The sequence below is a fragment of the Halichoerus grypus genome, chromosome 9 (genome assembly GCF_964656455.1).
Source record: "Halichoerus grypus chromosome 9, mHalGry1.hap1.1, whole genome shotgun sequence".
NCBI lineage: Eukaryota > Metazoa > Chordata > Mammalia > Carnivora > Phocidae > Halichoerus > Halichoerus grypus.
Window position 1 is genome coordinate 118,031,015 of NC_135720.1, and position 12,901 is coordinate 118,043,915.

Genomic DNA, 12,901 nt, shown 5'->3' on the forward strand with positions numbered 1-12,901 from the left:
TTCTTCTTTAAATGTTTGGTAGAATTCCCCTGGGAAGCCATCTGGCCCTGGGCTTTTGTTTTTTGGGAGATTTTTGATGACTGCTTCAATTTCCTTAGTGGTTATAGGTCTGTTCAGGTTTTCTATTTCTTCCTGGTTCAGTTTTGGTAGTTTATACATCTCTAGGAATGCATCCATTTCTTCCAGATTATCTAATTCGCTGGCATAGCGTTGCTCATAATATGTTCTTAGAATTGTTTGTATTTCTTTGGTGTTGGTTGTGATCTCTCCTCTGTCATTCATGATTTTATTTATTTGGGTCATTTCTCTTTTCTTTTTGATAAGTCTGGCCAGGGGTTTATCGATCTTGTTAATTCTTTCAAAGAACCAGCTCCTAGTTTCGTTGATCTGTTCTACTGTTCTTTTGATTTCTATTTCATTGATTTCTCCTCTGATCTTTATTATTTCTCTTCTCCTGCTGGGTTTAGGCTTTATTTGCTGTTTTTTCTCCAGCTCCTTTAGGTGTAGGGTTAGGTTGTGTATTTGAGACCTTTCTTGTTTCTTGAGAAAGGCTTGTATTGCTATATACTTTCCTTTTAGGACTGCCTTTGCTGCATCCCAAAGATTTTGAACAGTTGTGTTTTCATTTTCATTTGTTTCTATGAATTTTTAAAAATTCTTCTTTAATTTCCTGGTTGACCCATTCTTTCTTTAGTAGGATGCTCTTTAGCCTCCATGCATTTGAGTTCTTTCAGACTTTCCTCTTGTGATTGAGTTCTAGCTTCAAAGCATTGTGGTCTGAAAATATGCAGGAATGATCCCAATCTTTTGGTACTGGTTGAGACCTGATTTGTGACCTAGGATGTGATGTATTCTGGAGAATGTTCCATGGGCACTAAAGAAGAATGTGTATTCTGTTGCTTTGGGATGGAATGTTCTGAATATATCTGTGTAGTCCATTTGGTCCAGTGTGTCATTAAAGTCTTTGTTTCCTTGTTGATCTTTTGCTTAGATGATCTGTCCATTTCAGTGAGGGGGGTGTTAAAGTACCCCACTATTATTGTATTGTTGTTGATGTGTTTCTTTGCTTTTGTTATTAATTGGCTTATATAATTGGCTGCTCCCATGTTAGGGGCATAGATATTTACAATTGTTAGATCTTCTTGTTGGATAGACCCTTTAAGTAGGATATAGTGTCCTTCCTCATCTCTTATTATAGTCTTTGGTTTAAAATCTAATTTGTCTGATATAAGGTTTGCCACCCCAGCTTTCTTTTGATGTCCATTAGCATGGTAAGTGGTTTTCCACCCCCTCACTTTCAATCTGGGGGTGTCTTTGGGTCTAAAATGAGTCTCTTGCAGACAGTATATTGATGGGTCTTGTTTTTTTTGTCCAATCTGTTAGCCTGTGTCTTTTGATTGGGGCATTTAGCCCATTTACAGTCAGGGTAACTATTGAAAGATATGAATTTAGTGCCATTGTATTGCCTGTGAGGTGACTGTTACTGTATATTGTCTGTGTTCCTTTCTGGTCTGTGTTACTTTTAGGCTCTCTCTTTGCTTAGAGGACCCCTTTCAAGATTTCTTGTAGGGCTGGTTTTGTGTTTGCAAATTCCTTTAGTTTTTGTTTGTCCTGGAAGCTTTTTATCTCTCCTTCTATTTTCAGTGACAGCCTAGCTGGATATAGTATTCTTGGCTGCATATTTTTCTCATTTAGTGCTCTGAATATATCCTGCCAGTCCTTTCTGGCCTGCCAGGTCTCTGTGGATAGGTCTGTAGCCAATCTAATGTTTCTACCATTGTAGGTTACAGATCTCTTGTCCCAAGGTGCTTTCAGGATTTTCTTTGTCTCTGAGACTCGTAAATTTTACTATTAGATGTCGGGGTGTTGACCTATTTTTATTGATTTTGAGAGGGGTTCTCTGTGCCTCCTGGATTTTGATGCCTGTTTCCTTCCCCAAATTAGGGAAGTTCTCTGCTATAATTTGCTCCAATATACCTTCTCCCCTCTCTTTCTTCTTCTTCTGGGATACCAATTATTCTAATGTTGTTTTGTCTTATGGTATCGCTTATCTCTTGAATTCTGCCCTCGTGGTCCAGGGGTTGTTTATCTCTCTTTTTCTCAGCTTCTTTCTTTTCCATCATTTGGTCTTCGATATCACTAATTCACTCTTCTGCCTCATTTATCCTAGCAGTTAAAGCCTCCATTTTTTATTGCACCTCATTAATAGCCTTTTTGATTTCGACTTGGTTAGATTTTAGTTCTTTTATTTCTCCAGAAAGTGTTTCTCTAATATCTTCCATGCTTTTTTCAAGCCCAGCTAGTGTCTTTAAAATCATCATTCTGAACTCTAGTTCCGACATCTTACTAATGTCCGTATTGATTAGGTCCCAGGCAGTTGGTACTGCCTCTTGTTCTTTTTTCTGAGGTGATTTTTTCCATCTTGTCATTTTGTCCAGAGGAGAATAGATGAATGAGAGAACAAAATGCTAACAGGGTAACAATGTCCCCAGAAAATATACACTAAACAAATCAGAAAAGACCTGAAATCGGGGGAAAAGAAAGGGAAAAGAAAAAGAAAAAAAAAGAAAAAGAAAAAGATAAAAACAAACAAACAAAAACAAAACAAAGAAAGCAGAATATGATCAAATATGGTCAGGCTGGTACATAGATCAGTGACACACATTAGATTTTGGGTGTATTTTGGTCTGTTAGAAGAAAGTGTCTCCCAAAATTTTAAAGAAAGAAAAACTTATATATGTACAAAAATAAGGGTTAATACGATGAAGGGATGGAATATGACTGTAAAGATGAAAATTATAAAAGATTTTATAAAAGGAATTGATAAGATAAGAAGTTGGTTGAAAAAAGAAGAGGATTTAAAAAAAAAAGGGAGAGAATGTGATCAGGCAGGAGACCAGAACAAAACCATACACTAGAGATTTAGGGTATATTTTGATCTGTTAGAAGAAACTGTATATCAAAATTTTAAAGAGAGAACAGCTTATATATATATATATACCAAAAATAAGGGTGACTACTGTGAAGGGATAGAATATGACTCCAAAAATGAAAAATAAAAAAGATTTTTTTAAAAAAGTGATTGATAAGATGTTGGTTGAAAAGGGAAAAAAAAAAGTTAAAAAAAGGGCGCCTGGGTGGCTCAGTTGGTTAAGCGACTGCCTTCGGCTCAGGTCATGATCTGGGAGTCCCGGGATCGAGTCCCGCATCGGGCTCCCTGCTCGGCAGGGAGTCTGCTTCTCCCTCTGACCCTCCTCCCTCTCATGCTCTCTCTCTCATTCTCTCTCTCTCAAATAAATAAATAAAATCTTTAAAAAAAAAAAAAAAGAAAAGTTAAAAGAAAAAAAGACAGTTAATAAAAAATTAACTTTGAAAGACTAAAGAATCATGGGAAAAAAGCCATGAATTCTATGTGCAATATTCCCCTAGCGTTGGAGTTCTGCCATTCTCATTGATCGGTAAACTTGGTCTTGGCTGGCTGTTCTTGCTGATCTTCTGGGGGAGCGGCCTGTTGCCATGGTTCACAAATGTCTTTGCGGGAGGTGGAATTGCCCCGCCATTGCCGGGTCTGGGCTGAGTAATCTGCTCGGGTTTGCTCTTGGGAGCTTTTGTTCCCTGCAAGCTTTCCCCACAGCTTGGAAATGGTGGCCTCCCAATCTCCGCCCTGGAGGAGCCAAGAACTCGGGGCCCCGCTCCTCAGTGAGCCCCCAGAGAAAAGCAATCAATCACTCCCGTCTCCCTGGTCTCCTGCTGCACTCTGTGCTCACCCGGCCTGTGACCGAGCGTTTCTATCTCTGGCACCCGACTCCATGTGGAGTCTTCAAACCCAGCAGATCCCTGCGGTGCGCTCCCGCGCTGCTCCTCCTGGGAAGGAAGGTGAGTCTCCCCGGATCTGCCACTTGTTGGGTCCCTGCTAGAGGAGCAGTGGCCTGACTGTGCCGCGGATCATGGTTTATGGCCACCTGGAGCTGAGAGCCCGCTCCTCAGCTCCGTCTCTGTAGCCGGTTTCCCCGCTCTGATACCTGGGAGCTCTGCTGCACTCAGGCACCCCCAGTCTTTCTGTGACCCCGAGGGTCCTGAGACCACACTGTCCCAGCGAGGGTTCCACCCCCTGCTTAGCCTCTGGAGCGACTTCCCTCAGCGGAGCCGACTTCTAAAAGTTCTGATTTTATGCTCCGCTGCTCTATCACTTGCCAGAAGCAGCCGATGGAGGCCCCCTCCCCCGCCGTCTATCCTCCCAAATATCGCCTCGGATTCACTTCTCCGCATGTCCTACCTTCCAGAAAGTGGTTGCTTTTCTGTTCAGAGAGTTGTTGCTCTTCTTTTCTTCGATCTCCTGTTGAGTTCGTACGTGTTCAGAATGGTTTGATCCCTATCCAGCTGAATTCCTGGGACCAGACGAAATCCAGGTCTCCTACTCCTCTGCCATCTTGCTCCCCCGGCCTGGCAGGGTTTATAATTTTTTAGCATAGCCAAGGGCAATGAGAGCAAAGAAATGTGATACTGCAAAGTAGGACCAGTAAGGGGTATTGGGAAACTGGGGGTTACTTGGCTTGGCTGCAGATTGGAGAGAAATGGGGGAAATCCTTCAGGGGTAAGTTGGAGCCATCCTGTGGAAGCCAAATTGAAATTTTCAGTTGAATTTCAGTTTTGGCTTTCATTTTTCTTGGGAAAGTGTTTGCCACTCAACCTCATCTAGAAAATGACCTAGTGAGAATACGACATTGCAAAATTAATTGGATGGGACAGTGAAGTTAATTCAGTGGAGACTGCTCTAGCCCACACATGAACTGAGGCTCTGACTATGGGCCAAGGAGCCAGGACTGTGCTAGGACTTTGTAACTCACTGGGCAGAGAGAGGCACTAGGGAGGGCGCCAGGGTAGGGAAGTGCCATGGTGGGAGTGGGGTCCAGGTTTTTATTCTGGGGGACTGGGAGAAGGTGACATCATCAGGAAACTTGAGGAATTGATAATGGGGGTGGGAAGGTAATGTTCTGTTTTAGATAGCCCTGACTGGAGTTGGCTTCTAAAGGATGGATTTAGGAATCATAAAACCATGGTTCTAGAGCAGCAGGGCACAGAGGTGATCTAATCTCATGTCCTTGCTTTATTTTATTTAAAAAACAATATGAAATCTATTATTTTATTTTGGTAGAAAAAATACTAGAAGTGCAAAAAGGAAAAGAAAAACTGGGCCATAATCTTTTCCCTAAATAACCCCTCTTGACTTAAAAAGAAAAAAAGTAAATTGAAGTAATGCATGCACACAATTGGAACATCCAAACCATATAGAAAAGTGCAAAGAGAAATAGAGAAGTGGCCCTCCTCGGACCCTTCCACCAGTCCCCAGTGTTCCCCTTATGTAGGTAATATGATAATGAAGACATTGGCTGCATACACAACTTTACCTTTCCTCTATTTTTATCATGGCATTTTTGAGATATATTAAATAAAAATATATGAAAATATCTTTCTAATGGCCCCACACATCTTAATCATCTTAGTGGTATTTAATTTAGAGCCCTGAAAGCCTTCCATGGCTGCCTGTGTCTGCTACATTCAGCCTCGTCCACAGCCTGGACCACAGCCTCCTCCTGTTCTTCCCTGCTGTGTCTCTGCCTCCCTCATGCTCTCTCCCGGTAGAGATTGGCCTTCTTTCTCTGCACTGGTGGTTTCCATTGCTCCCCTGCCTGTCCTTCCTTCTTTCCTGACCCACTGCTCTTGAATTGCAGGTCCCTTAAGTGTGGCTGCCTTCTGCAAATCCTTGGGGATCCCAGAGTTGTCAAATCACCTCCTCCTTCCCTAGGCAAGAAGCTCCACAAGGGAAGTAGTAGGCCTTTGGCAGGGCCCCGTGTCTCCCCATCACACCTGTATCCTGAGTGCCCAGCATGAAGTCCACATGTGACAGGAATCAGTAAACCACTCATCTACTGTTATACCTTCTGTGATTTGGGGGTTCATTATAACTGTCAATTATACGAATCTGGAGCCATTTGTGGTCAATGTTATAAAAGAAAAATTATTCTTACTAAAAATAGCGAGGAAGCCTTTATTTGACACTATTGCAATAGGAGGAGATACTCGTGCAAGTGAGAAACTCAACTCCCAATACAACAGGAGCAAGTGGGGATTTATAGCCACCAGGCAAGGTGAGGGAAAGATGGAAAATTACTGAAAAGAACTTGATTAGATATCAGGGGTAGAGGAAGATGAGCTTGATTGGATATCGAGAATGGGAGGATTCTTTTTTTTTTTTTTTAAAGATTTTATTTATTTATTTGAGACAGAGAGAATGAGAGAGAGAGAGAGCACATGAGAGGGGGGAGGGTCAGAGGGAGAAGCAGACTCCCTGCCGAGCAGGGAGCCCGATGCGGGACTTGATCCAGGGACTCCAGGATCATGACCTGAGCCAAAGGCAGTTGCTTAACCAACTGAGCCACCCAGGCGCCCAAGAATGGGAGGATTCTTGATAAACTGGTTTAGCAGGATTCTTTGCTAAAAATGGCAGGCCACGGATGAGGCCTAGTCAAGAAGAAGGCTCAAAGGAGCCTGAATCAAGTTTGATTAAGGAGGAAGTCACTGTTACTGTCAGCTAAGAGAGCCACGTGATGACTATGCCCTTTAGTATCTGATGTCGCCTCCTGATAAAGATAGGAGAGACCCTGGAGAATGGGAGATTGCACACAAAAAAGCTCTATGCAGCCAAGAGCTGCCAGAGAATATCAGTTTGATCCATCTCCAAGATGAACTTGTATTGTTCTTATATTTTAAAACAGGAACGATACAGTATTTACTCCACCCTTCCTCCCAGGAGAATCCCAAAGACGGATTCTGTTTCGAGAAAGACCTGTCAGATGTTTTTGCTCCTGGGCAGTGGATGCTGCTGTTTTCCGCTGAGATACTGTTTCACGTGTTCCTAGTTACAGAGCTAACCAGGCTTACCTCAGTGCTATGACTTCAGCCATGGATATAACTGACTTCTCAGTCCCATGGGGCACTCCAAACTAATTTTGCCTCCCTGACTATTCAGTGAGCCAGGGTGATTGCACATTTCCATGCCCTGCTCACTTCTGGGCCTTGCCTGTTGTCCTGAAGGATAGATGACCCTTGAACAACACAGGTTTGAACTACGTGGGTCCACTTACGCAAGGACTTTGTTACAGTACTCTAAATGTATTTCCTTTTCCTTATTATTTTCTTAATAACAGTTTCTTTCCTTTAGCTTACTTTATTGTAAGAATATAGTATATAATATGTATAACATGCAAATATGCATTAATAGACTATTTATTGGTAAGGCTCCCGGTCAACAGTAGGCGATTAGTAGTTAAGTTTTTGGGAAGTCAGAAGTTATTCATGGATTCTCAGCTGTGTGGGGAGTTGATGCCCCACCCCCTCATTGTTCAAGGGTCAACTGTAATTATTAATAGAGTCTCTTTTCCTTCTCACAAGTGTCCCCGTTTGGTCTCTATGTTCTGTTGTCCCTCAGCTTGGCAACCTCCCCACCCCAGCACAGAAGCTAGCCTTAGACCTAGTGTTACTGAGCTCCAGCAGACTGCCTTCACAGTGCCACAGTGCATTCCCCCTGCAGTGACTTGAACAGATGCCATCAATTTTTAGCAAGGCAGCTGGTTGTCAGGAAGATGCTCAAAGAAATCTGCACACGTGAAGAATGTTACTACATGCCACTTTCAGCTTTCTTGGTGGGAATGGATAAAAAATAGGGAGTGTGAAGCAGATGAAGCTGAGCGGGATGTGGGATGGTAGTGCTGACAGGAGGGTGTCGCCAGGGCACCAGGGGTCTGCAGTGGCCAGTATGCTCTATGCACTTGGAAATCATGTCAGGTGATGTAACTTCCAAAGCAGTGTCTATATTTGGATTTAAGACTCTTCATACAAAGTAGTGGCAGGACAAGAATTAGCTTTGTATTTTGCAAAGTGGGGGTTGCTTGTGAAAAACCTAGTCCCTGGTTCTTAGCTCTTTCTACTGAATCATTCTATATAGGGGCTGGGGCTGGGGCTTGTTCAGAAATCTGAATTTTTAACAGCTTCTGGTGATTCTGATGGATTGTCTTGTTTGAGAACCACTGCCTTAGGAGAAGTAGACATTTTGGAGCAACTATATGTTCTTATTAACTTGTGCATTTGGACTGTTGGTGGGAATGCAAGTTGGTACAGCCACTTCGGAACACAGTGTGGAGGTGCCTCAAAAATTTAAAAATAGAGCTACCCTATGACCCAGCAATTGCACTACTGGGTATTTACCCCAAAGACACAGATGTAGTGAAAAGAAGGGCCATATGCACCCCAATGTTCATAGCAGCAATGTCCCCAATAGCCAAACTGTGGAAAGAGCCGAGATGCCCTTCAACAGACGAATGGATAAAGAAGATGTGGTCCATATATACAATGGAATATTACTCAGCCGTCAGAAAAAGTGAATACCCAACTTTTCCATCAACATGGATGGGACTGGAGGAGATTATGCTAAGTGAATAAGTCAAGCAGAGAAAGTCAATTATCATATGGTTTCACTTATTTGTGGAACATAAGGAATAGCATGGAGGACGTTAGGAGAAGGAAGGGAAAAATGGGGGGGGGAATTGGAGGGAGAGATGAACCATGAGAGACTATGGACTCTGAGAAACAAACAGGGTTTTAGAGGGGGCCCTGGAGGAGGGGGATTGGTTAGCTCGGTGATGGGTATTAAGGAGGGCACGTACTGCATGGAGCACTGGGTGTTATACGAAAACAATGGATCGTGGATCACCACATCAAAAACCAATGATGTATAGTATGGTGACTAACATAACATAATAAAATTAAAAAAAAAACAAACTTGTGCGTTTGGACAGTTCATTCATTCATTTAGTAACTCTTTATTGAATAGTAATCATGAGCGAAGCCCTGGGCCAGGAGCTGGGTAAAGCAGTGAGTGACAGGATGTGTTTGCTGTCCAAAGAGCTTTCCATTCTAGCAGAGGAGACAGACCTTCACCTAGCAATACCCCTGTGACATATCACTACAAGGGGAGTACTGAGGACTGTGGGTGCTGAAGCCAGTGTCTATCCCAGAGTCTGGGCTCAGGACAGGCCTTTCCAGGGTGTGAGTCAGAGCTAGGACCTGTAGGATGAGGAGAGTAGGAAAATAGCTGCTGGACATGGGAACAGTATGCACAAAGGCCTCAGCAAAGGGAGGTTTGCTGGAGTTGTGAGATAAGTGGGGGATGTTCACGTTGTTGTGAGAAAAGGAGGAGTCAAGGGGGAAGGGTAGGCAGGAGATTTGGAGGGCTAGAGGCCCTTGGGTTTGGGACTAGACTCTCAGAATGCCAAGGACCCCGGAAGGGCTTGCATGTAGATCTGTTGGGGGGAATTCTGGTCTATAAAGGCCCACGAGCTGATGGACACCAACGTGCGGCCATTCACAGGCTATTTGATCAGGCTTCCTAGTGGCCATGGGCAGGCCAGAGCCCTGGAGACAAGGATGCCGGGTCATCTGTGCTAGCTATCTGGGAAGGTGCTGGGAAGTGGGTGTGGCAGGCAACAGGCCTGGGATGTGCTCCCACTGCTCTGGTGAGGGCCCGGCCTTTGTGTGCAAAACACTTGTCAGCATCAGGTCTGTAACACTGACATCTGATCTGTGTCTCTCCCCTAGATCCTGCCTGGGCTATACATCGGCAACTTCAAAGGTGAGTTACCTTTTCTTATTAATGTGGTAAAATATGCATAATATAAAATGTGCCACTTATGCCATTTTTAAGTGTACACTTGAGGTGGCATTAAGTACATTGCTGTGCAACCATCCATCTCTGGAACTCTTTCGTCACCCAAACTGAAACTCTGTGCCCACTAGACACTAACTAGTCCCTCTCCCCCAGTGCCTAGAAAACACCATTCCACTTTCTGTTTCTGTGGATTTGACCGCTTTAGGTACTTCACATGAGTGGAGTCTTTCATGCAGTGTTTGTCCTTTTGTGTCTGGCTTATTTCACTGATCATAATGTTGATTCATGTGGTAGTATGTCAGAATTTATTTCCTCTTTAAGGCCATATGTATATATAGGCTATATGTATATATATTATTTTTATTTTTCCTTTCATCTGCTGATGGACATTTTGGGCTGCTTCCATCAAAGGTGGAATCAAGCATGATTGAGTCAAGGTATCGACTCAGTTTACACCAAGTCTGATCTGGACATGGCCACCACTTTTGTCCAGGCCCCTTGCTGGGCCCTCATACTTGTGAGGGCCCAGCAGTGGACATGTGCATACTTAATAGGATGCAGTAGACTTAGGAAACTTGCAAGGCTGCAAGGCTGGAGAGAGCCAACCCTCCTCATAGGCATCTGAAATTCCTCCCTCCTAGAACAAGCGAGAACACATTCCTGTCTGTTTGCAGGTTGCTCCTTAAATTTGAGTTCAGGTTCAAATTGACTGTAAAAAAAATCTCTTTTTTTTCCCCAATATATTTTACTTTATTTATTTTTTTGTTATTTTATTTTATTTTATTATGTTATGTTAATCACCATACATCACATCATTAGTTTTCGATGTAGTGTTCCATGATTCATTCATTCATTCATTCATTCATTTGTTTGCGTATAACACCCAGTGCTCCATTCAGTTCGTGCCCTCTTTAATACCCATCACCAGGCTAACCCATCCCCCTCCCCGCCCTCCCCTCTAGAACCTTCAGTTTGTTTCTCAGAGTCCATAGTCTCTCATGGTTCGTCTCCCCCTCTGATTTCCCCCCCCTTCATGTTTCCCTTCCTACTATCTTCTTTTTTTAACATATAATGTATTATTTGTTTCAGAGGTACAGGTCTGTGATTCAGCAGTCTTACACAATTCACAGCGCTCACCATAGCACATACCCTCCCCAATGTCCATCACCCAGCCACCCTATCCCTCCCACCCCCCCCACCACTCCAGCAACCCTCAGTTTGTTTCCTGAGATTAAGAATTCCTCATATGAGTGAGATCATATGATACATGTCTTTCTCTGATTGACTTATTTCGCTCAGCATAATACCCTCCAGTTCCATCCATGTCATTGCAAATGGCAAGATCTCATTCCTTTTGATGGCTGCATAATGTTCCATTGTATATATATGCCACATCTTCTTTATCCATTCATCTGCCAATGGACATCTTGGTTCTTTCCATAGTTTGGCTACTGTGGACATTGCTGCTATAAACATCGGGGTACACGTACCCCTTAGGATCACTACATTTGTATCTATGGGGTAAATACCCAGTACTGCAATTGCTGGGTTGTAAGGTAGCTCTATTTTCAACTTTTTGAGGAACCTCCATACTGTTTTCTAGAGTGGCTGCACCAGCTTGCATTCCCACCAACAGTGTAAAAGGGTTCCCCTTTCTCTGCATCCTCGCCAACATCTGTCATTTCCTGACTTAATTTTAGCCATTATGACTGATGTGTGGTGGTATCTCATTGAGGTTGATGTGGATTTCCCTGATGCCGAGCGATGTTGAGCACTTTTTCATGTGTCTGTTGGCCATTTGGATGTCTTCTTTGCAGAAATGTCTGTTCATGTCTTGTGCCCATTTCTTGATTGGATCATTTGTTCTTTGGGTGTTGAGTTTGATAAGTTCTTTATAGATTTTGGATACTAGCCCTTTATCTGATATGTCATTTGTAAATATCTTCTCCCATTCTGTCGGTTGTCTTTTGGTTTTGTTGACTGTTTCTTTTGCTGTGCAAAAGGTTTTATCTTGATGAAGTCCCAATAGTTCATTTTTGCCCTTGCTTCCCTTGCCTTTGGCGATGTTTCTAGGAAGAAGTTGCTGTGGCTGAGGTCAAAGACCTTGCTGCCTGTGTTCTCCTTTAGGATTTTGATGGACTCCTGTCTCACTTTTAGGTCTTTCAACCATTTGGAGTCTATTTTTGTGTGTGGTGTAAGGAAATGGTCCAGTTTCATTCTTCTGCATGTGGCTGTCCAATTTTCCCAACACCATTTGTTGAAGAGACTGTCTTTTTTCCATTGGACATTCATTCCTGCTTTGTCAAAGATTAGTTGACCATAGAGTTGAGGGTCCATTTCTGGGCTCTCTGTTCTGTTCCATTGATCTATGTGTCTGTTTTTGTGCCAGTACCATACTGTCTTGATGATGACAGCTTTGTAATAGAGCTGGAAGTCTGGAATTGTGATGCCGCCAGCTTTGCTTTTCTTTTTCAACATTCCTCTGGCTATTCGGGGTCTTTTCTGGTTCCATACAAATTTTAGGATTATTTGTTCCATTTCTTTGAAAAAAGTTGTTGGTCTTTTGATAGGGATTGCATTAAATGTGTAGATTGCTGTAGGTGGCATTGACATCTTCACAATATTTGTTCTTCCAATCCATGAGCATGGAACGTTTTTCCATTTCTTTGTGTCTTCCTCAATTTCTTTCATGAGTATTTTATAGTTTTCTGAGTACAGATTCTTTGGCTCTTTGGTTAGATTTATTCCTAGGTATCTTATGGTTTTGGGTGCAATTGTAAATGGGATCGACCCCTTAATTTGTCTTTCTTCTGTCTTGTTGTTGGTGTATAGGAATGCCACTGATTTCTGTGCATTGATTTTATATCCTGCCACTTGACTGAATTCCTGTATGAGTTCTAGCAGTTTTGGGGTGGAGTCTTTCAGGTTTTCCACATAAAGTATCATATCATCTGCAAAGAGTGAGAGTTTGACTTCTTCTTTGCCGATTTGGATTCCTTTTATTTCTTTTTGTTGTCTGATTGCTGTGGCTAGGACTTCTAGTACTATGTTGAATAGCAGTGGTGATAGTGGACATCCCTGCCACGTTCCTGACCTTGGGGGCAAGCTCTCAGTTTTTCCCCATTGAGAATGATATTCGCTGTAGGTTTTTCATAGATGGCTTTTATGATATTGAGG

General features: G+C 42.8%; 1 protein-coding gene across 6 annotated transcripts in view; it reads left to right on the plus strand.

The window, feature by feature from the left end:
• The window catches only part of DUSP22 (dual specificity phosphatase 22), a 109,803-nt gene that overhangs the window by 12,436 nt on the left and 84,466 nt on the right, over positions 1-12,901 (plus strand). Inside the window, exons 1-2 of one of the 6 annotated variants that reach the window (XM_078055617.1) lie at positions 3,133-3,876; positions 9,655-9,688. In XM_078055617.1, coding sequence (XP_077911743.1) covers positions 3,517-3,876; positions 9,655-9,688 — 394 coding nt within the window. In that variant the 5' untranslated portion in view covers positions 3,133-3,516. Of the gene's footprint in view, positions 1-3,132; positions 3,877-9,654; positions 9,689-12,901 lie in introns of those variants that run through there. The other 5 variants (XM_078055616.1, XM_078055613.1, XM_078055615.1 and 2 more) reach the window with 5 other exon arrangements.